Source organism: Hemicordylus capensis, chromosome 11 (assembly GCF_027244095.1).
Source record: "Hemicordylus capensis ecotype Gifberg chromosome 11, rHemCap1.1.pri, whole genome shotgun sequence".
NCBI classification, from domain to species: domain Eukaryota; kingdom Metazoa; phylum Chordata; class Lepidosauria; order Squamata; family Cordylidae; genus Hemicordylus; species Hemicordylus capensis.
The window spans coordinates 5,923,430-5,947,516 of record NC_069667.1 but is presented as its reverse complement, the minus strand read 5'-3'; the positions used below and the strand labels follow the sequence as shown (position 1 = coordinate 5,947,516).

General features: G+C 44.4%; 1 protein-coding gene across 7 annotated transcripts in view; it reads right to left on the bottom strand.

Annotated features, from left to right (window-relative positions):
• Window positions 1-24,087, bottom strand: part of ACSL4 (acyl-CoA synthetase long chain family member 4) — a 71,671-nt gene that overhangs the window by 8,429 nt on the left and 39,155 nt on the right. For 4 of the 7 annotated variants that reach the window (XM_053273472.1, XM_053273471.1, XM_053273470.1 and 1 more), the window contains 9 exons: window positions 10,711-10,793; window positions 6,893-7,440; window positions 6,156-6,333; window positions 5,415-5,524; window positions 4,848-4,986; window positions 3,928-4,078; window positions 2,587-2,710; window positions 2,089-2,160; window positions 333-472 (listed from right to left, as the gene is read on the bottom strand). In XM_053273472.1, the coding sequence (XP_053129447.1) occupies window positions 333-472; window positions 2,089-2,160; window positions 2,587-2,710; window positions 3,928-4,078; window positions 4,848-4,986; window positions 5,415-5,524; window positions 6,156-6,333; window positions 6,893-7,243 (1,265 nt within the window). In that variant the 5' untranslated portion in view covers window positions 7,244-7,440; window positions 10,711-10,793. The remainder of the gene's footprint in view (window positions 1-332; window positions 473-2,088; window positions 2,161-2,586; window positions 2,711-3,927; window positions 4,079-4,847; window positions 4,987-5,414; window positions 5,525-6,155; window positions 6,334-6,892; window positions 7,441-10,710; window positions 10,794-24,087) is intronic. The other 3 variants (XM_053273476.1, XM_053273474.1, XM_053273475.1) reach the window with 2 other exon arrangements.

The window sequence follows — 24,087 nt, the reverse complement described above, 5'->3', positions numbered from 1 at the left end:
GGCAAAAGAGAACAGAAAGGAAGTCAAAAGGAAACTATGTAAAACTTGGACAGAACAGAAACAAGAGTGTCCCATCCATCTCTAATGTGTATTCCTTGCTATGTAAACTGCTTTTAGGCTTTTGCTGTTGTTGAAAAGTGGCCTTTAAATAAATCTTGATGTGCCTCTTGCCTTCAGAGCAACAAATGCAAAGTTAGTGCACTTGTTAGTGCTGTTAATTTAATTAGTCTAACAGAACAACAGACATGTTTTCTCCCTCTGTGTTTATGTGTACACTGCACTTCCCTCGAAAAATGCATCTACAGACTGGCAGACAACTGATTTGTACTTACAAGTTACATAATGGTGCATCATATCCCCTTTTGATCTGTTCCAATTTATAGTCGTATCCTATCTTGAACAATGTTTTCTGAATATAAGACATCTCTTGAACTTTACTCATAACGTTCTTATAAATCCGATCCATGATTTCCTGTGAGGAAAATTTAAAAGTGGGGGAGGTGTGAGAAAGCTCCCGTTTGGTTTACCACTGTCGTCTGCGGTGCAGCTCCGTTGCCCAAAGGGAGGGTGCACCTGCTCATTCATTTCAAACGAAGCTGTTATTCCTAAGTTATGCAATGCTTAATGTGGCGTCTAGTTAATCTGTTTGTGGTCAGTCCCAGCTGGGGGCTATTCTGTGCATACAGAACAAATGGAAATACGCAATGGAAAAATTGAGTTTCCTTCCTCCTACACACACACACACACACACACACACAGAGCGCAACACAGTTCCAGTGGCTGGGAGCTGGTTTTATTTAGAAAACAATACAGCAGTTGCTCAGTCTTTTCAGCTGCGTTGTACTGTGTGTTTAAAGGAAAGCTTTAAGGCCTGCAGTTCCAACTGTGCTGTTCTAATTTAATTAATTTTATTTTTTAAAGAATGGGTTGCTTACCTGTAAGTGCTCCTCAGTGGTTATCTTTGATGGGATCTGAGCCTGTACAAAGCTTTGTTCAGAGCTCTCTTGAGCTTAACCTCAGGAATCCTGACATGCCTTCACATGCCCAAATAGGTGTGGCCTATGCCTTGCCTTCTTCCTCAGTTCCCTCTAGGCCACTACAGCGGCAGGCCAAAGTAGTCAACAAGTCGAAAGGGGGGGGGGGGTTACTACAGCAATAACCACTGGAAGAACAACAACAGGTAATCAACCTGTTCTTCTCCGTTATGGTCTCTGTGTCAGGGCACACTTACAGGAGACTTGGCAAGCTACCTCACATGGAAGGAGGAAGCAGCATCCTCGGTTGGTGAAAGACGGTTGAACACCACATCATTTGGCAATTAACACGCCAACCTTTATTTCTGCATGTTGAAACAGAGTCTTCAGTGTTTGTGGCAGGTTAGCACGAGGCCTTTTAGTTCTAGTTTATTTCTTTTTAGATTGTGAGCCCTTTAGGGACAGCGAGCCATCTTGTTTATGTATTTTTTATTTTATTTTCTATGTAAACCGCTTTGAGAATTTTGTTGAAGAGTGGTATATAAATATCAGTAGGTAGTAGTAGTAAAAATTACAGTATTATGAGGGGACAGGGATGCTTTTTCTAAGTTGTCAAATATGGAACAGCAGCTCAACAACCCAAATGCTTGGCTGTTCAGGATGAACAGATGAGCACAGTCACATGGCTTTACTTTTTCGCACTTCGCCTTACAGAGGCAAGCACCAAATGTAAAATCTGCCATGCATGACACTAAGATAACAGACTGCAATCTCATGCACAGTTGGATACACTTACTATACTAGCATTCCAATTCAAAAAGTTACCATCTGAGCAGATTCACGGGGCTTTAATGTTTTATTCTATTGTTGCATTTTTATCCTGCCCTTCCTCCAGGGAGCTCAGGGCTGTGTATACACAACCACTCTATGAGGTACATGAGCCTGAGTGAAGACCACAAGCTCAGGGTCACCCATTGAGCTACTTGGAGTGGGGATTTGAAACTGGGACCAATGTCCTAACCTGGCACGCAAAACCCTACACCACAGTGGCCTTCTGTTGTTGAAGCTGCTGGAGTAAGTAATGCACTAACCACACATCTGTAACCATACTTACAGGCACAGCTGCCATCAGCGTGGGCTTCAGAACTGTGCAGTCTCCTTTGCTTCCCTTCTTAATTTTACTTGACTGCAAGAAGAGAGAGAGAGAGAGAATCAACGTCTAAATCCTTTTCATGAGGGCGGGGAGTGCAAAACTTGCATTTCAACATACTGCGGTGCCTTAGGGCCAGCTACTGATGGCTTGCCTGCTGAAGTCACCCTGTTATGCAGGCAGGCAGGCAGTTTTTTGGACTTGCTTACAAAGCCCATTCTAAGGAGGACTACAACAAGCAAACATACCCCATGTCACTTAGAAAGCCGTCCAAAGTTGGTCCCATGGGCTGGGGTGAGGAGAGAGCATTCAGGAGTGCATCTTTTGTTTAGATTTTATTCTGCCTGCTAATACTGTAACCCACAGCCCAGTCATGGACTTCAGTGTGCTAGGAGGAGCAGCACTGGACACAGAAGCATGCGCTCCTTGCTCACCAGACAAGAGGACTCCCTGCATTTTTACCTGGTCTGAGAGTGTGAGCGGAGAGGAGTATCCAATCCGGCAGCCATAAGTAATACAGGAAATTTCTGCGGTCAGTTCCAAGACATGAGCCAGAGGCAGGTAGCCAATGTAGGTGTCCTTGGGTCTGAGGAGAAAGAATTGTGCTTTTTAAACAGAGCAGTCGGCACCCTGGTATACTGTTCTGAACAAGCAGGCGGAATGGTTTGTCTTCTAGGAGGCGGCCTTCATAGCCCAAGGCTACCTGAGTCCATGTTCTTTGGCACTGAGCCATGACCAGAACTCCACCACACCCACACACGAGGCTCCTTATATATTTTCTGCATAGACCATTCTCTCCAGCTTATGGAGTTCAGGGTAAAAAGAGAGTTCCATTTTGAGTTTGGTTCTATTCTCCCTCACATCCCCCATATTCATCCTTACAATCAAAAATGGAAAACCCTGAACTGGCATATTCATGTCAGCCCTATCATATAACCCAGTCAGCAAGTGTTGGCAAAACAACATCATCAGTACTGATGTCCAATACTTTTAGTGTATGTCTGCCAAAGTGAGCACATATTGTCGTCTCCTTTAATTGGCCTCTCCACAGCACATCCTATGCAATTCTGATGCAACCCATGTACAGAACCCTAAAAGGTCATGGAGCAAATTGGCATAGCCTCAGACCCCTGTTGTGAGAGAGGATTTTAAGGGTTTCATATCTTTGGCAAGCAGGACTGCACATCCTTGCCTTAGGAGGCAAGGCTACAGTATCTGGGGTTTTTTAGTTTGGAAAAGAGACAACCATGGAGAGACATGATAAAAGTGTATAAAATTATGGAGTAGAGAGAGTGGATAGAGAGAAAGTTTTCTTCCTCTCTTGCAACACTAGAATCAGGGGTAATCCCATGAAACTGAAGGCTGGGAACTTTAATACCAACAAAGGAAGTACTTTTTCCACACGGCACATAATTTGTCTATGGAATTATCTGCCATGGGATGTGGACGAATATATATCCACTATAGCTTGGATGGCTTTAAAAGGGGCTTAGATAAATTCATGGAGGACAGGTCTATCAATGGCTACTAGTCTGGTGGCTGTGGGCCACCTCCATCCTCAGAGGCACAATGCCTCTCAATTCCAGTTGCAGGGGAGCAACAGCAGGAGAGAGGTTGTTGCCTCACCTCTTGCCTGTGGGCTTCCCAGAGGCATCTGGTGGGCCACTGTGGGAAACAGGATGCTGGACTAGATGGGCCTTGGGCCTCATGCAGCAGGGCTGCTCTTATGTCTCACATTAAGCGACTGCAAAAAGGCAGAGATGTTTTCTGTGTTCACACACATCTCTAACAGGAATTTCTTACCCCAGTCCAGGTATTCGTTCACACTGTCCTGTCATCCCAGCTATCAGGTTTTTATGCATCATCATCACTCCTTTAGGCCTCCCAGTGGAGCCACTGGTATACATTACTAAGGCCATGTCTGTAGGAGTAGGTCGGCTTGGAGGAATGTTTACTAGAAAAAGATATAGAGGAGAGGTTAAAGAGATGCCGGTAACTAATCTTCAGATAACTAACCCTGCTAAATAAAATAAACGATCCTTTAAGCAGTGTGATCACCTACAATCTGACCATCTGGCAAACCCAACACCAGGCTATTCTGTTATCAAGTCTTCATTTCTCTAAAAGCTTGGTCCACATGTTTCAGTGAAAGTGATAAGGGGAGAAAAGCTCTGAATAGTATTCTTCATTGATATGAAGAACAGGGGGGAAAGAAAGCGCCAGTAGAAACTACTGGAATTGGAAGAAAAAGAGCACTATGAGCAAGAGGAGCTGTGGAAGAACGCCAAAGGTGGCGCAGAGAGAGAGAGAGAGAGAGAGAGAGAGAGAGAGAGAGAGAATGTATGTGTGTACCCACTTTCCAACCTATTGGGTCTCCCTAGGCCAGTGAAGATTTCTTCTTAATTCTTTTGTTTATTACATCATATGGATCCTGTATAAATAACTGGAGCAGTAGATTGCTAAGAGTTAGAATCTAAGCTGAGCAGAAGCTCTTCTACCTCCACTAGGCAATATAAAGTCATTCAGAAGTTTCAAGTGACGCTGTCTACAGTAGTGAAAGCAGACTGCTATGTGACCCCGAGAAAGATGTTCTAACTACAAGGACAGAAAACTATAAAGCAGCCATGTTTTAAAATACATGTACAGCCTGGTTTAAATGGGCAGAAAAATGCATTACATTTTAAGCAGCACCTGAATGCAGGCTTCTCAGCTGGTCCACTTACAGTTTTCTGGTTTAGCTCCCAGTTCTTCTACTGTCTGCATGCTATGGATCTCCAATCGGTCAGGATACTCTGACTTATTGATAGTCTTCTTGTCCACGTAAATGATATGTCTAAGGCAGGGGATTTCTGATAATACATTCTGAGGAACAAGAAGTATGACAGCTGATTACACCAAAGGTTCTCTCATTTATTTGGACAGATGCCTCTCCTCCCAATCATGAAGGCTTATGTTGGTAACATTATGATAAAGGTGTACTTTTACACTTTGAGCTTCCCAAGATTGATGGCACAGTTGCTGTCTGGCCAGTTTCCAAGATTTTTAAAATTAATTTTAATACAGATAACTGGCTTATGACTCAAGGTAATAAATTGTAATCTTATTGTAAATGCACATGGCTGCAGCTCCCCATTGTTGTCAAGGACCTCAGCCTCCTGCTGGATTAGTTTCCCACAGAAGATTAAGTTGCATTCTGCCCTCTTGCTTCATCCCACTGTTTCCAGACAACCCAGAGCGACTACAGGATTACTATCCTATGTAGTGAATGAAGGCATCTGACCAGGACCTACCTTAAGTTTGCTTTCTAAAAGGTCTGTGCTAGTGATCAGATACGATGCTCCAGATTCATTCAGCCCGTAGGTTACTGCCTCTTCTCCAAGGGTTGCATATAAAGTCACAACTACAACAGAGAGGAGAACAACTTAAGGAAAAGAAGCTAACACCAATATTTTGTATCTGTTTATGAAGCCACCAGGATTTCTACATTGGGAAATAAACTAAATACAGGGTTTCCATTAGAATTTTATGCACCACAGGTACAGCAAGGACAAGACTAACAACACAGTCCTAGTCCTGAGTTCTGCTTGCTTGGCAGCAATAGACTCACCCTGAATTCCTCTGCTCTGCACAATACAGCCAATATTCACATCAATGGAATGTCACTATCACACACACACGCACGCTTTGCATACAAGTGTCAGAGACCTACACTTTGCATACAAGTCTGCAGAGAGCCCCTTGCACTGTATGACCTTTCAGCCCCACTGTTCACGTTTCTTCCTCCTCCATTCCCACATGTATCAGCCAACTCACAAATAATACTTTGTGCATCTGATGAAGTGGGGGTCAAGTCCACAGAAGCTTACGCCGCAAGAAACCCACGCTGCAAAAAACCCACTACTCTTCCAGGTGCCCCAATACCCCCTCTTCCCCCAACTTGTAATGAATGGAGGTTTCCGCAGCAGTAGCCCTGGATGGAACCGAGCCCTATTTTTCTAGAAATGTTCTATGCTGACTACATAAATACTCACGAGGAAAGTTGTATCGGAAACAGGTTTGTGCTGCAATCATCCACTCGGCTCGGGTTTCACAGAATATGGCAACTATGCTCTTTGGCTTCAGTCCCAGGGCAGCCAGTCCGCACCCCAAGTGGTTAACTTTCTGGTTAATTTCTCCATAGTTCAGCCATCTATAGTTTCCTAGGATCAGCTGGTAAAAGATTGAACATATTTTTGATGTACTATTGAACTACTTGATCAATCTACACATCAACATCATGGAGGAAATGTGCCTAAATTCTAAGCTGGGTTTGTAGTCTAAGAAACCTGCTCTCCCGCAAAAAAGAGTCTGTGCGAATATTAATTTGCCTTGCTCCACTGACAAGCACAGCTTGTTCGAGAAAAAGGTATGCATTCTGGATCTTAATTTAACAGTTCATTTCCAATTCTGTAAACAGAAACTGTTACAGAAATATTTATTCAAACAGAGGAATATATTTCAAATGACGGATGTAACATTTTATTAAAAGTCTTTAATTTCTATCCAGGTGTGCAAGATATAGTAATAAACAGCGAGCAATGCCACTTGAAATTAGCATCGAGTTATAGCCACTGCAAAAGAAACTACAATGCAGACAACTGCAAATGCATACATCTCAGTGCTCTTTATTACTGATTCTAGCTCAATGGAAGTCAGAGACCCAAGTCTTGTATTTTCATTGATTCCAAATGCCTTATTCATTGCAGTTAAATATTCATTGAAACATTACCTTTTTAAATACTTTCCCATTTGGCTGCATTTCATTCTCTTCACACAGGACCTCTCTTGTTCCAAGGCAATCCTCCTTCTCATATGTTGCTACAGCATGGTCAAACAATTTGTCCAAAGTGTCTGCTCCAGGAAAGTCTATAGTGGCTAGTGACTCGAGGTGTGAAATGGATCGATATGGGCTTCCAGGGATGTCCGAGACAGGCTTAGCTTTTAAGCGCTTTGCCATAGCTTTTTTCTTCTTGGCATTGGTAAGAAAATACCATGGTATGAATACAAGGGCACTGTACAGAGATATCAACAAGTACACAGGGAACAGGAGAAGAGCACGTAGTTCTAGCTTAAGATTCATACTGGACAGCTTTCTTTTTCAGTCTATTATCTGTCTCCTGTCCTTGGGGATTCCAAGTGTCTTTAGTTTTCTCAAGGCAAAAGTGAAAGCAGCAGCAGCACACAAAAGCAAAATGAAGGTTTAGGTAGTTCAATTTTGAGAGTAATCACTGAAATGTTAGAAACATTTGGAAGCCAGCAGCAGCAGATTATTCATGGCTGAAGAACACAGATAAACCAGAAAGCAGGCAAAAATTAGTCACAGTTGATTAGCTTCAAAGCTTCAATCTTTTATTGGTTTAGATGCTGGAGGTTGAAGGAACTGGTCTGATATACTGTGCATATACAGATCCGATTTCCAAGACCAGAACGGAACAGCTATTTACTTCCAAGTCTTTCTACCCCAATTCAAATATTTTAGGGCAGTACCCTGCCCTTTAAATATTGTGTTTTTAATCCAGTTTAGCAATATCCTCTTTGCGGTCAAAGGTTCATAGTTTTTCCTTTTAAATATTTGTGTGCTGTTTATAACCTGGAAGTCATAGGCTACATAAATTCATTGTTTACTGGACAGGCTTAGTTTCAGATTCCTTGGCAGGGACAAAATACTGCACTGTTGCAATTGTTATTGCAAAATGTCCCTACAGTCTCTCTTTTAAGCTTCATCCTGGATTGACAACCAATTTTGATAGAATCAAGGCCTTTGCCTTATCCAAGCATAGGCCAATAGCCAAAACAGATCTGCAATTTGTTAAGGATGCATTCCAACAGATTTACTCTATGGATTCTTGTTGAAGGAGCGTTTATTGTTCAATTAAACAAGAAATTTTAAGCTTCTGGTAAAGGATTCAATAACTGGTCTTATGAAAGCATGACTAGTTCATAGCTCAATGGACCTGCGCTAGTATATGGCTTTGACATATGGGAAGCTAGAATTAAAGCTTTAAAACAGGATTAACTAAAGGAACAGCAGACACTGGCTGCAAGGCAATTCTGTACAAGCTTCATTCATTTCAGTGAGACTTCTTGTACAAAGCTCCTCCACAAGACACAATGAAATTTCTGGAAGCTGCACAGCAACAGTGATCAGTAGATGGGAGGGAGGAGCATTTAAGGTGAATTTCTTTGCCAGGCCTGAGAGAGGGATGCAGAATAGTTTAAGAATTAGAACTAATCTGATGGTGCACATATAAGAGCCACAGGGTAGGGGAATTCCCCAGGAGCTATCAGGAATGCAGAGAGCCATTCCCTAGAATGGAAAGTATGTGTGCGCGCGTGTATTTAATGCTTCAGGGCATAGAATGCTGTAGTGTGCAAGTAATTTTAAACTATACTGTCAATAATTAAGGATCTGGAGCATCCATTCATTTAATATATGAACATTAATTCTCCTCAAACAGCCACAGACTGGAGGGAGTGCAGAGGCATAATGGAGACAATTCGTTTTGATCATGCTAGGCCTAGAACAAATTTCAAGCATGATCTAATTACATCTGCATTATACCTTCTGTGCTTTGTTACAAAGTACGCTGCCCGCCATCCTGGACTGAGACAGTCCCATTGAATTATCTCCAGTCAGTGAACATAAAAAACAGCCTTGCTGGATCAAGCCCAAGTCCTATCCAGTCCAGCATCCTGTTTCTCACAGTGGCCCTGAGATGCCTATGAGATGCCCAGAGGCAAGAGGTGAGGGCGTGCCCTCTCTCCTGTAGTTGCTCCCCTGCAATTGGCATTTAGAGGTAACTTGCCTCTGAGGTGGGAGGTGGCCTATAGCCACCAGACTAGTAGCCATCGATAGGCCTTTCCTCAATGAATTTGTCAAAACTCCCTTTAAAGCCATCCAAGCTAGTGGCCATCACCACATTCTATGGCAGAGAGATCCATAGATTAATTATGTGCTGTGTAAAGAAGTACTTCCTCTTGTCAGTCCTAAATTTCCCGACAATTTCATGGGGTGAGCCCTGGTGCTAGTGTTGTGAGAGAGGGAGAAAAAAAACTTCTCTGCCACTCTCTCTCCACATAATTTTAAAGACCTCTATCATGTCTCCCTGTGGATATAGGATTGCAGCCATTGTGCCTCCACACCCACCAGGAAAAGCCCATGATGCTATGATGATAATTTTATTCCAGTTAATTCAACACTCCAGCTGAATCAAGTTACATATAAAAATACAAACATACAGGCAGAAATGTTAATCCTATGGTTAAACGCTCCTATGAAGAACATTGATGAAATACTCCATGACATAAAACCAGATCTAGAAAAAGGAGAGCTCAGAGTGTGCCAAAAGGCATAAGCATGCACTATAAACAGAAGCCCTACAAACTGTATCCAAATGTGTACAACTGAACTCCCTTTCTTCCTTCACAAAAAAGCTGTTTCTGAACAGGAGATTTGGACTAGCAAAAATGGTGTGTGTCAAGGGTTTGCCTAACCCAAACTTCTCAAACTTGGGTCCCCAGATGATGTTGTACTACATCTCCCATCATCCCCAGGCACTGGATAGATGTGAGCTGTAGTCCAACAACATATAATATAAATGAAAAATTGTAACACTTCAGTAGTTTCCTATTTTTCTAGGATTTCTATCAAATAAGCATTTTACATTAAAAAGAAAGAAACCTTTGGGACAAATATACCCAACCATTGTTATCCTCAAAGACAGGATATTCTTCAAGATAAACTGTTGTTTTTGTTAAAGGATATTGCAAAGTAAGTTACATTTGGGACAGCAAAATTTCTTCCTCAAGCACCAATAGCATGTACTAAGGTTAAAGAAGATGCTAGACCACTTTGAACCAAAATAGAAGTTTTGGAATTCCTCTGGTGTCATGATCTGATACACTTTATTTCTGTAACAATCTAATGCTTGCAGCGTTCAATGTGCATGATTTATTTTTATATATGGTGAATTCTGTATACAGGTGGACCTTGTTATCCATGGGGGTTCTCTTCTCGGCTGCAACCATGGATAACGAGCCCTTGAGGAAATGGGAATTGGGGGGTTACCTTCCTGGAGGCTAAAAAAAAGCTTTAAAAGGCATAAATCAGAGAAATAAAGTGCAGCAATGCAGCCTCAAACCCCAAGTTTTGACGATTTTCTGCGAAAAATTGCAGGGAATTTTAAAAAACAACAACAAAATAGTCACAAAATGGTTCTGTTTAGCAAAATGATGGCCAGAAATGACCTCGGAGGTCATTTCCAGCCACCTAGCAACCACAGATAGCCAAAATTTAACCCTTTAAAAATCTGCGTATGCCTGGCATACTATGCCAGGGTCAGGTCTCCATTGCCTGACTGAGGATAAGCAAAACCATGGGTGCTGAGTCCATGGATGATGAGGTCCACCTATAATGGCAAGTTGCTATATTAGAATAAATGGACTTTACTTTTTTTTTTTAAAAAAAAAGCAGCAGCTGTTGCTCAAACACACACTAAAAGGAGAAAACACCAATTAACAATAAGTATTGGGAACATGAGCACTTACAATATTTCCACAAGGAGAGGGATCCTCTTCAGAATTTGTTCAACCCGCAGCAAAATGGGACACACTGTTCAGACTTTGTGACTCTGTTTAAAGAAATGTTACGCAACTGAGTAACTTGTATATTGCTGCATAGCTAATTAATATTATAAAAGTTATGCCCACTCCCAGAATAACTTAAAAGAAAAACATCAGGGTATAATTATCTGTAGCTATTGGTTATGGGAACTGTGGCTTCAGCTGGTCGATATAAACTAGTGACTAGCTTAGCCGTTGAGGTTTTATTCCTTATTACATTTTTGTCCTGCCCTTCTCCCAAGAAACAAGGGGTGGCGTACATGGTCCCTTCCATCTGATCCTCACAATAACGGTGGTACAGTAGGTTAGGCTGTGAGAGAGACACTAGCCCAAGGTGATGGTGAGACTTTCATGTCTGAGTGAGGATCTGAACCCGAGTCTTCAAGGCCCAAGGTGACACTCTAATCCAGGACTGCACAACTTTGGCCCTCCAGTTGTTTGACTACAACTCCCATCATCCCCAGTCACAGTAGTCAATAGCAGCTGGAGGGCAGCCTTGTTCTAACCCTATCAGCATACAAAGTATATGTACAAGCAGAGGTATGGAACAAGCAGAGGTATGGAACAAGGATGTCGACAGTACTAGCTGATGTTCACCGGTTAGAGTGTGCGCACGAGTGGTCTCTCTCTCTCTGTGGTATGTGAACAGTTTGAGCAAGAGAGAAAATATGTAAGGCAAAATGGATACCAAGATGAGATTGCACAGATATTTACCCAGAAGTCTCCACTTGTAACTGAACAGTTACTGTTATTGACATGTGCTTAGTAGTTCCATTTTGAGAAAATCCCACTAGATTTTCTCCATCTGAGTCACTTCATTTTATGAACTCGGAAGCACAGACATCAGAATTCTGTCTAGACTTGAGTTCACTCAGTGTGCGGGACGAACAGTCCTATTACAAAGTTCAAATTCAAAGGCTAACAGAAATGTGACTGCTTTGTACCAGTACATATAATATGGTTACAGAACCTAACTAGGTTTTCCACAGTGTACAATAAATACCCAGTAATAAACTGAGCAACCATTCAAAACATCTTTAGCTATTAAGAGCCTTCCCCCAACAGCACAACTTAGCTTTGATGTTTTACTGAAGACTTCAGATAAAGAATTTGATATTCAACTCAACTCTTTTTTTAGCAACTCGGTCGGAGACAAAGCAGGAGAGTGCCTCCAGGCGCTGTTCGAGCAAGTGACTGGCCAAGGCTGCTCTATGTGCTGCTGCCCCGCCAGGGGTGTGAGCAGTGCCGGCGCGTCCATTAAGGCGAACTAGGCAGTTGCCTAGGGCGCCAAAATGGAGGGGGCGCCGTGCTGGCCAGCCTGCCGCCCCCCCCACCCCCTCGCCACACATGCCCACCGCCGGTGATGGCAGCGGAGGCGACGCCTGTGCCGTCCCAGCGCTTCTCCCTCCCCGTCAGCCCCACTTCCTTTTGCCTGGCGGCGCGGAGTGAGGCAGCCGCTCCTCCCCTCCGCCGCCTCCAACCACCGCTTCCTTCTCTCTTCCCCTCCTGTTGTCCTTCCCGCCAGTCACAGGCTAACTAGGAAGCCGCCTCAGTCAACCCGCAATCCCTTGTCCTCGGTCGGGAAGGCGGAGGAGGAGGAGGAACGGGTGGTGGTGGTGGTTGTTGCTGCTCCCCTCGCAGGACAGCCGGACGGGCTAGGCTGGCAGGCAGCAGACAACCCGCATCCTCCTGGAAGGACGGAAAAGAAAAAGCCTCCTGTTTTCCTCTGGCGAATTGAAAGACAGAAACACAAAATTCTAGCTCCCGCTCAGGAGTCAGCATTGACAAAGGAGCACTGTGTATTTAAGATTGTCTGACGAAGGCGCACCCCACCACATGTAGGCAGGGGAAGACACGCAGCCACCTGCAAAGGCCGCCTCCTTCTTTGGATACAGGGTGGCCAAGCAAGCAGGGAGCGAGGCGAGTGTCTCTTGTTCGGAGATGTAGAAGGGGAAAGACTTTCTGAGCAGGCCCCTCGCACGCCGGCCCCGCCGCGAGCAGATTTGGGTAAAAACTACCGCTACCACTGCCGCCGCCCGCCAGCCCGCCCGCCCGCCCTCCCTCCCTCCCAGCCGGCCGCCCGCCCGAGTCCTGCCGCATGCTTGCTATCTGTTCAAGCTATGGTTGTCTTGTGCTGAAGGCGGGATATAGTTCTCTGTTCTTCTTTGCAAAGTGGAGTGAAGCAAAGAGAAAACCGTTGTGCGCGCGCTGCAGTCACCAGTTCTGTCAGCTGCAGGATAAAAGGATCCTTCTGGGAAGTTATCTGGCATTTAGCAGCGTGTTATATGTCAGCTGCCGGTGAAACTGGTTTTTCGTTAACAATCCCCCCCCCCTTGCTCAAACATTATAGCAAATATGTTGTCTTTAAGAAGCAATGTATTAAGAGAGAGTGGTCTGAACATTATTTTTAATATCATGCTTCTTTTGCATGCAGAGCCAAGAGAGAGATGGTGTCATCTGAAAGGGAATTTCCTCTTTCTAATGAAAAATAAGACCAAGGTAATTGTTTCTTGCCCCGCCTTCTCTCTTCATGTTGGTGTCCTTCCCTTGAATTTCATTCAGTTCTGTCACATTTTATTCTTGATTGGATCAAGTTATGGATAGGGGGCTTTACAATTTTTCCAGGTTGCTAAAGCATTATCCTTTATAGCTGTTTATGAAATGTGACACATTCTTCAGTAGCATCAACAATGTTTGGCTGCATCAGAAATGACTTGAGGCCAAACCGTGCCTTAATTTGACATGTAAAAGAAGATGTCACTCTAGGATACTCTGTTAGTTTTTTGTTGTTGTTCTGTTAAGCAAAATCTACATTCTATTTTCTACTATTATTACAAGATTTCCTGCGACAGATTATGGTGAATGTGCTGTTTTAGATACTGTCTATTCCATGGGGGTAGTATTCTTGTATGTTTAGGGCGTTAAAGGAAGACAAATTTTTTAAATTTTCATTCAGGCTTTGGGGATCTCAGGAAGGAAGCAAAGTCTCATGATCTCATTGACTTTGACAACTGAAAGAGCTTGAGGCTCTGCATTTGGAGTTGTGATAGCAGAGAAAGGAGGATTTATTCTTTTTTTTTTTTTTTGGTCAGATTGACGCCTTATGTTGTGGAGCAGACAGCTGCTAATATGGAACAAAAAACCAACAACAAGGCTGTATTCATATTGGGAGAAACTGTCTTTATCTTCTGCCTCAAACATATTCAGTTAATTTTTTTACCTGGAGAAAGTAACTTTCATTGGAAGTCACTTTCCATAATTTGTGGCAAGATTTCAGTCATGTAATAGACATGTGCAAAAGTATCTTCCTTTTCATTGTTGGACATTTAACTTAGGTTTGGTTAATTGTGGCTTCCAGTGTTCTCTCTAATGTTTTTGATCTGTGCACGGAATGAGTTTTGTTCTGGGTGACAGTATCAAGGCAGTGTGCATGCACATGCATTCAGAATGGGGCCTTCTTGATTCAACCTGAGCAGGATCTAAAGTTAACTGAGCGGAGTTCAAAAAACTAGTGAGCTTGTGCATGCCTTAGAGGGAACACTGGTGGCTTCCATTCATTTAATGATGAGTGGCATCTAGTTTTTGTTCCTCATTCATTTTTGGAACAGGGGACTAGTTTTGTAGCACAACAGAGCAGTGTACTCTTCTTTTAACTGCTTAAAATGGAGAATGAGAGAGGGCACCTATTTTGGCAGCCATATAATGTTGGATCATTCTGAGATATTGTGGGGTGAAGACATTGCTGCCACCACAAAATATATAGCAGTACCATATTATATCTTACATCAATCTGGGGAACTGTGGAAGGCTTTCCACTCTCCAGGTGTAGGGATGGAGGGGGGGGCACGCCAGAAGGTGATCTCGCCTAGGGCGCAAAAAACCCTAGCACCGGCCCTGGGTGTGAGCTTGTGCATGATGTGGATGGCCATTGCTGAAGGCGAGAGGCCCGAAGCCTTTGCCCATTGCACCCTGCTCCCTTCCTCGGGTCAACCCTGTGGGTGCATCATGCTGGGGATCTGAGCACAGTAACTAAAGGCGTGCACATTGGCTGTGTGGGTGCCCACATGCTGCCCATGCCTTCCACTGCAGAAGGCGCTGCCAAGCCCTCGCTGGCCGCATATGCCAAGGAGGAGTGTAGCATGGTGGCTGCCGAGTAGGCAGGCAGCGTGATGGCTGCCAGGCCTGTAGCTGCAGCATGGCTCGCCGTGGCTGGCAAGGAGACAGGTGGCATGGCAGCGGTGTAAAGCCTGTAGTGGGTGAGGGGCTCGCCATGGCAGGAACGGGCAGTCCGGAGGCTGAACAGCCTGTGGCCAGGGTCCCCGCTGACTGCGGCAGGCAGGGGGCCTGGCCAGGCGAGCCGAGTCTGTTCTGCCAGTGTGGCCTCCCGGAGATTGGGGGAGCTTGCTTGGGCGGCTGCCAAAGCGAGTGACTCGCTGGTTGGGAGGGATTTGGGAAGCGCATCCTGCTGCAGCGCAGGTGCGAAAAACAACTGGGAGTCCGGGGCGGGGGGCGAATCAGCGGTAAGATGGGTGCATCCTGCTGAAAAGAGTGAGTGAATATATGAGGCTGGTGGAGTGAAGGGGAAACAAGCCCCCGCTCCCCCCCGCCCAGTAGACTCAAGTGAGTGAAGCAATTGTACATGGTCCCCCAGCTCTCCCCGTTGCTGCAGGCAACCTTAAGTAATATTCTCTCACTTTGCAGATAAGCGGCCAGCATGGGGGCTCATGCTTAGGGCTTGTTCCTTCGTGCCCTTTAATGGTGGGACCTTTCTCCCTGTGCCGCTCTGGCAACGCAAGATGGCGGCGCTTCTTAGTGGCCTTGGCTTTGTGCCTGGCCTTGCCCTCTTCCTCCACCCTGGGGTCCTCTGAAAGAGAACCTGTAAGAGTTTCCCACACCTGCGAAGGGTCCATGCCTAAATGCTTTACTGATAGGAGAGAGAAGAGGGGGCAGGAAGGAAAGGAGCAGCTCATTGAAAAATGAAGAATAATAATTGGGGCAGGAGCTCCAAGGTGTCTGTCCTACCAGGTGCAAAGATAGGAAGGAACTGGGGATCTGACTGCTGAGCATACTGGGAGAGGGGATGGACCTCAAGATACCTGAAACTACCTGAATTGTATTTATTTATCTAACTTATTTTTATACCGGCCAAAACATACATCAATTTCTTTTCTATTGGGAACGAGGTGAAAGTTAACGCTTTATAAGCTGTGACCTCCTACTTCGACGCCAATAACAATTACAATTGCCATGCAAAAGGGCTTGTTATTTACTTGATTTTAATGAGACAGTAGAAAGCAGTTTCATTTGAAAGGGTGAAACCATTTCACCAGGTTTTGATAGACATTGCACAAATAAAGCTGCTTTTATTCAAAAGTTGTACAAGTTTAATGTGAAAATTCTTCCAACAGTTACTTGTGCATTACTGAAGAGAGGTTTGTGCAACCAAGCCAAAATTGCATGTATGCACACAAACTCCATCTACTGAACAAGGGAAGCCTTCCAAGTTCATGTTGCAGGTCTGTATATGTGCAAGAAAATTTATAAGGCAAAAAGGGCATTTGCTCACAAAAGAAGAATGGGGGGTGGATTTCTGTGACTTTTTAAAAACAACCTCTGGGAAATGATTCAGACTCGGCATGGCAATGCCAGTGTTTCTGAAAAGTCACACTGAGTTAACCTTCGTACAACTTTAGCCTTGCTGGTAAACAATATTTGGCATATAGCTAAAATATTTTTCTGCAGAAACACAAAGGTTCTCATGATCATTTCAACACTGTTAATCGGTAGGCGTTAGAAATAGGCCGTCCAGTGTATGAACAAGAAAGGATTTTTGAAATATCACAATGTACCATTACTGAGTGAACTCTATATCATACATACTTTGCTTCTTTTTAAAAGGAAATAAGACCTAGAGCAAGATGACAGATAGCCGTATAAGAGAGAAAGAGCTTTCTTTTGTTAATACTCTGTCTTCTATATCTCCGCCCATTATGTCCATCTTAGGCTAAAGAGCATTTAGGGAATGACAGTGTGATGACACTGTACACAATGCTTTTGCTCACTGGATTTGTGGTAGGCACAAGGAGCTGGAAAAGGGAAAAGTTATGGGAGCTTTTGTGGAGTAGAAGAAATACTTTGGTCTAGTAACCTCTTGAGGCACCATTATGTTTTTCAGGCAACCAAGGGATACAGTATGGGGCCAACTTCATACACACCTCTTTTGCTTGCCCTGTATTGATTGCTATGTCAATCAATCTAATGCTGGAGGCAGGATAAAGTACTCTACATTGGTACTCTCGTGAAATACCCATTTAGAACTCTGAACACACAAGTGCCCATGACAAGACAACACCCACGATTGTCCTGGTACAGTTCAAATGGTAGATCATACCAGCTGTGTGCAGTGCATATAGATTTCAACAAGGTTTATAATTTAAATAGCAACTTAAAGTAAAGCGTGTTGTTGAGTCAATGTCAACTCCTGGCAACCACTGAGCCCTGCGGTTTTTCTTTGGTAGAATACAGGAGGGATTTACCATTGCCATCTCCTGCGCAGGATGATATGATGCCTTTCAGCATCTTCCTATACTGCTGCTGCCTGATATAGGTGTTTCCCATAGTCCTTAGAACAAAAATAGGGCCTCCAACATGTTGAAACGTTATCAAAAACCTTGTTGGTGCTTGGGATCAGAGATGTAAGAACAATTCCCACTTCACTCCCATACAGACACTAGATTCATTTCAGGATATCCTGTGCAAGGGTTCCTGCATAATAGGAAGATAAGGTTACAGTCCTCAAAAAGGGGCAGGGGTGGGTGGGGAATTGCAGTAATGGGGACAGAGTTAGAAGTTGCTTAAGTTAACTATCCAGGATGATTCAGGGAGGAAATCAGACTATTATTTTGGCAAAACAGAAACCTCGCTGAATCCTCCAAGGAGCCAAGAAAGCTCAATCTATAAGCAAAGAGAACAAAGTTACCACAGCTGGGGATTTTCAAGAAAGGAAAGTATTTGTAAGTGATGACCATTTAACTGAACCAAGTTTTGTCAAGCCAAGCAAGGTCTTAAGAGTCAGTGACGCATGTTACTACAGTTTAGTAAACTTTAGCATTTCAGACTGACTAATCATCATCTCAGCCAGCTGCCACCACACATCCCTCATTGTGTAAGGGGAAACAAGTAGGATGCATATACTTACCTCACTGATACGAGCTGTCCACTTTTATATAAATAGTGCTGGTCAACAGTTGGTGATTGTTTCCAGAATCTATTGAGGTTTCTACATTCAGCATTATTTCCATAAATGTAATCGAAGCCATACTGATTATTTTAATCTGAGCCAAATCAAAGAATGGGATAATAGGGTAGGCAGTTGTACCAAGAGCCGTACAAAGATCAAGGAGTTATAAAGATGCTACACTTCTTGATCACTGGAAGCTGACCCTTGCCTAAGATACTCTTTGATTTATGAGTCCTTAGCAGATACATACAACCTCATGAAAACAAGAATGCCCATCTTTCTCCAGGGAAGTAAAGAACTTGCTTCAAAAAAGATGTGTGGGAAGAACCTCTCAGCTACTCATCTTGTAGACTACAGACAGATCTACATGCAGATATAAGTCTGTGGCTTGGAACATCTGAAGCTTAAAAGGAAAATGGACAGATATCTAAAGACGTGCAGCATAGATAACTACAAGTGTATCTACACAGGCCTTTGTGTGGTGGATGGAGATGAAGACATCTGCCTGATCACAGTTCACACCACATCTGCTTGCAGACTACACTGATCCCTTAACTGTGTACACTGTAGATGGGACAAAGCTCAGCAGGCAGTCACAAAGCATCAAGCCTTTCCCATAGCACTCAAGGGTTTCCCATAACACATGGCTACAAAACTGCAGCCAAGCATGACGGGAGTTGTAGTTCAGCAACATCTGGAGTACCACTGGTTGGGAACCCTTGCAAATGATCACTGATTATTTGATAATATCTTATGCATAATAGGGTGCTGAGTACAGTATCCAGTAGAAGAAAATCAGAAATACGTTAAGCACAGTTACTGCTTTTGGGCTACAAGATAACACGTTTAAAAAGAAACAAAGCATAGAAAATTTGTGTCAAATTCCACTAACAATGTACAGGTCAAATATCTCCACAAAGGCACAAGATATTAGCAAATAATCAGTGATCATCTGCAATATCCAGCATATACTAATTGCTTTCCAGAAAGAGCACAGCCTCTTCCCTATCTCAACTGAAGAATTACCTTATTAGGTGTGGTAGTGAAAAGTAACTGAAAGGCTTTATTTCTAATTTCACATAACTCTGTGCTAAGAATCCAGGACATTGCAAGGCCACACTGAGGAACTGCTGACCTTTAGCATAAAAAACTCATCACAATCTGGCTCTGTCAAGCATTATGGATTTGAGCCTCCGTTTTCTTAAATAAGCAGCAAACCACAAATTACATGCCATGTAATTAATTCTATGAACCATTTTTAGGCATGAAAATTGATGGATATTCTAGAGCTTGAAATAAAGGTAAATGGTACATAGCTCTTGTCTTGTTTGAAACAAAATGCTTACTGTTTCTGGTGCAAAGCCGTGCTAGTTCAGATTTTCCATATCTAATAAAGCGAGTCATGTTTGAATGACAAATAGTATACCGAAAAAACTATTTAGTATGCATGTTTAGCTACTTATAAAGAAAACCAGTATTACAAAAGTACAGAGGCACCTTTGTATAGTACTACATGGCAAAGCAGGGGGGAAGGGCCTCAAGAGGAAAGGCAAGAGGCATCCTCTTCCCACTTCCTGACATTGCCTGCCCACCCACCCCCAAGGCCTGAATCAGGAGCACTTCACCGTTTGCAACCCTGCCATGCTAGTGAGTGGGATCAATAACCAATTTTAAAGCATGGAAGGAGGGACTGTCAGATCACACATGAACACACTGGTGAGTGTTGGGAGTAGGTTACTGTGGTTCAGCAAACATAATCAATTACAGCTAGCTGGGTTGTCCAGAAACCTTCCTCAGCAGCCAAATAGGAGCATCTTTCCCGACAATATTCTCAATCCTCTTAGTTTTAATAATGAACACAGATACCCAACAGAACTTCAGTGATTAAACTCCTTGGTTATATCAAATGACTGATTACACCTTAGAGTTCTTCAGTCTCCTCAGCAACTCTAACCACATGTAAAATAAAAAAGAAAGGCTTTACCCACTCTCTTGGAATGTTCTAGGTAGACATTATGTACTTGCCTTATTTTAGCTACCTGTTCTTGGCACAAAATAAGTTCTTTGAATTATGCATCATGAGCAGCAACAAGAGGGTGAAAAACTAACCAGCAACTTTATTTAACACAAGGGATTACAGAAAAACTAACTTTCAGTAGTTAGTTCAGGCTTGATTTGGACTGGAAACCAAACACATAGCACCTGAGAGCTAAGCTCACTTCCTGGTGCAGAAAGAAACATTGGTCTTACCTGTGAAGGGTTCTTTTTCGCAGTGTCTGAGTTCATCCCTAATCCTAGGTTGTATTCCAAATCATGCCTCAGGAGACAGGAAGTAAAGTACAAAGCTTGCCTCTCATATCCGGTAGTTAGGTAGGAGGCGCCAGAAAACCCCAGGTCCGGACTGTTGAGCCTGGTAACTGTAGAAGCTCTGAACAAAACTTTAAAGTACTATAAGGGTAGAGAGAGAAATACCAGAGACAATAAGGTAGTAAGCGACACTGGGGAGAAAAGAGGCACAGGAAAAACAGACGGGGAAAATACTGTAACCCTGGGAGTCACCACCTCCCCAACTGCGCCCAACCCCGTAGTGAAGTGACGTCCAGGGAGGGGCGGATGAACTCAGACACTGTGAAAAAGAACCCTTCACAGGTATGACCAATGTTTCTTTTTCCACAGTTGTCTGGGTTCATCCTTAATCCTGGGACATGTCCAAGCAGAAGAAAATGACAGGGAGGGAAGAGTGGATGATTAAACCACTTGCTGTGGCACTGTGTGGGCCATAGCTGCTTGATCGGAATGAAAGGTTGATACCTTATAGTGCTTAATAAATGGAGAGATAGATGCCTAGGTAGCTGCTTTACAAATGACTTGTAGGGGAGAGTTGGCTGAAAAGGCCGCTAACGTACTGGCACTGCGAGTGGAATGGCCTGTGACTCTTATGGGGGCTGGAAGGTGAAGTGTTTCATACACCAGGTAGATTGTGGCTCTGATCCACTTGGCTAGAGTCACCTTGTAAACCTTGTGCCCCAGGGAATTAGGGTGAAAGGAGATGAAGAGGGCGTCCGAACTACAATGAGGTTTTGTGTGTTTCAGGTAAATCCGGAGTGCCCTGCGCACATCCAGTGTGTGCCATAGTTTTACTTTAGGATGTTTCAGGTCTGGGCAGAACGATGGTAGCACTACCTCCTGGGACCTGTGAAAGGTGGAACTGACCTTTGGAATGAAGGTGGGATCCAAGCGTAGGATAACAGCATCATCCGTGAAGGAGCAGAGTTCCTTGCATTCTGACAGGGCGCCTAATTCTGAGACTCTGCGTGCTGAAGTAATGGCCACCAGGAATAGAACTTTGTTTGACAGGATCTTCAGAGGAGCATCTCCCAGAGGTTTGAAGGGGTGACATGCAAGGGCATTGAGGACCCTGTTGAGGTCCCAAGACGGAAACCTATGTATGGGCGGAGAGACGAGGTTGGTGAGCCCCTTCAGGAAGTGTCTGAGGTGAGGCTGTAGCATGGACGAACCGTGCAATGTTAACTTGAGGACCAACGCGAGGGCAGAAACCTGCCTGTGGAGCATATTGAGGTGGAGGCCCATCCCTATGCCTTCCTGGAGGAATGATAGGACCCCAAGAACTTCCGAGGTGATAGGTGAAAGGTGTTTCCTGCACGCCCATCTGGAGAATGCAGACCATGTAGCTTGGTAGATCCAGTTAGTGGAGGGTCTCCTTGATGCCAAAAATGGTGTTCTGTACCGATGTTGTGTATCCAGCCCGTTTCAGCAAGGCACGTTCAATCTCCAGGCACATAGTTGGAGCCAGTCTGGGTCCAGATGTAGTATAGGGCCCTGTGACAGCAGATGTGACGTGGAATGGGGCCCTGTGATGTGGAAGCGGCCACGGTTTCCTGGAGGAGAGGGAGACCAGATCCGCAAACCACGGTCTCCTCAGCCAGTGGTGGGCAATGAGTATCACACTTGCTTTTTCTATGATCAGTTTCTGAAGGACCTTTGCTATGATGGCTGTTGGTGGAAAGGGATATAGGAGCCCGGTGAGCCAGGGGGCAGTGATGGCGTTTGTTGCCTCTGCTAGTGGAGAGTGGAACCTGCTGTAGAACCTGCTCAGGTGATGATTGACTAAGGACGCGAATAGGTCCACGACTGGGAGAACGAACACTGTCATGACTTGTTGGAAGACCTGTGTGTAGGAACCATTCTGCCGGGCCTATGGTCCAGTGACTTAGCTAGTCCGCAGTCAGGTTGGTTGTCCCGCTGAGGTTTTCGGCTGTGATCGAGGCTAGGTGCTCTTCCGCCCAGGTGAACAGGAGCCTGGATTCTTTTATCATGAGTCGAGATCTGGTGCCTCCCTGGTTCACGACGTGAGCCTTCACTGCTACATTGTCCATGTGTACTAGCACATGTTAGTTCTTTAGCAAGAGAGCAAATTGTTGGAGGGCAAGACGTATGGCTCTCAATTTGAGCAGGATGATGTTCAAGGAGGTCTTGGGAGGTGACCAAACTTCTAGGCTGGTTGGTGGAGGCAATGTGACCCCATCCTGTTAGACTTGTGTCCATGGTGATGACGATCAGGTCCAGCAGGGAGAGAAAAAAACCTTGTAGCATGGCTGGGGAGACCCACCAGTGTAGAGACTGGCATACTTCCTTAGTGAGAATGACCAGAATGTGAGTTTTGGAGATGATGAGACTCTGGAAGGGTAGAAGTAGCCATTGGAGAGGGTTGGAGTGCAAATATGCCCAGAGGGTGCACTCCAGGCAGGATATCATACTGCCTAGTACCTGTGCCAGCAAGGTGAGATCCACTGTAATGCTGGTCAGTAGAGGAAGGATTCAAGTTGCTAACTTGTTCCTGCGGTCTGTTGGTAATGAGATCATGCCCTGAAGGGTGTCGAAGAGGGCTCCCAGATGCTGGAGGGATTGGGAAGGAGCAAGGTGGCTTTTTTGTTTGTTGACTATGAAGCCGTGCGACTTCAGCAGATGTAGGGTCTGGTGAACATCCCTGTGGACCTGTGAGAGGGATGACAAGTGGATGAGGAGATCATCAAGATATGGGTGTACGTGGAGGGCTTCCACCCGCATCCTGGCTATTAAGGCTACCATGTTCTTGGTGAAGACCCTTGGAGCAGAAGACAGGCTGAACGGCATGGCTTTGTACTGATAATGCTGGTCGTGTATGTGGAAGCAGAAGTATCTGTAGTGAGATGGGTGAACGGGAATGTCAAGGTATGCCTCTGAGAGGTCTATGGAAGCCAAGAATTCCTGATTGCGAACTGCCTCCTTGATGGTGTGGAAGGATTCCATCTTGAAGGTTCTTTTTTGAATGCAGCCGTTCAGTCTCTTGAGGTCTAGAACCGCCCTTCTTTGCCACCAGGAATAGGACAAAATAAATTCCTTGTGAGTGTTCGGAAAGAGGGATGGGTTCAATGGCGCGAATCTGAAGCAGATGACATATTGCCTGAGATGTCCACCGCATTTTCGTCGGATTCTTGGATGTAGGGGTGTGTGTGTAAGAGTTATGAGGATGTGAAGTAAATTCAAGATGGAGGCCATGGGATACTGTCTCTATCACCCACACGTCTGATGTAAAATGGCTCCATGATGCTGCAAAAAGGCGGAGCCGGACTCCAATGGGTAAGGAGTCATTGTTTCCTTCCTTGCTGGAATCCGGATCTGAAAGGTTGTCTGGAGGCCTGGGTTCTGTTGTTTCCTCTGAAGCGCTGCTGCTGTCCCTGTTGTCGCCAGGTGGGTCTGGGACTGTTGTTGAATGGTCGGTTCTCTCTGGGTGAGTTGAAGGAGGATCTCTGTAGGGACGAAAATTGTTTGACGAAAACCTGCCTGGGTGGTTATACTCCCTTCTAGATACAGGCATTGTCTTTTTCTTATCCCTAGTCTCTACTAGGACTTTGGGAATTTTGAGTTGTTCATTCCCGTCCTTATTCATGAGAGTTCCGGAGACCAATTGTGCCACGGGAGCATCTACAGTGAGAGAAACCAATAAGGCCATAACATCATCAGGTAGATTATGCAGCTTTTTTTGAAGTGGAACTGTAGGT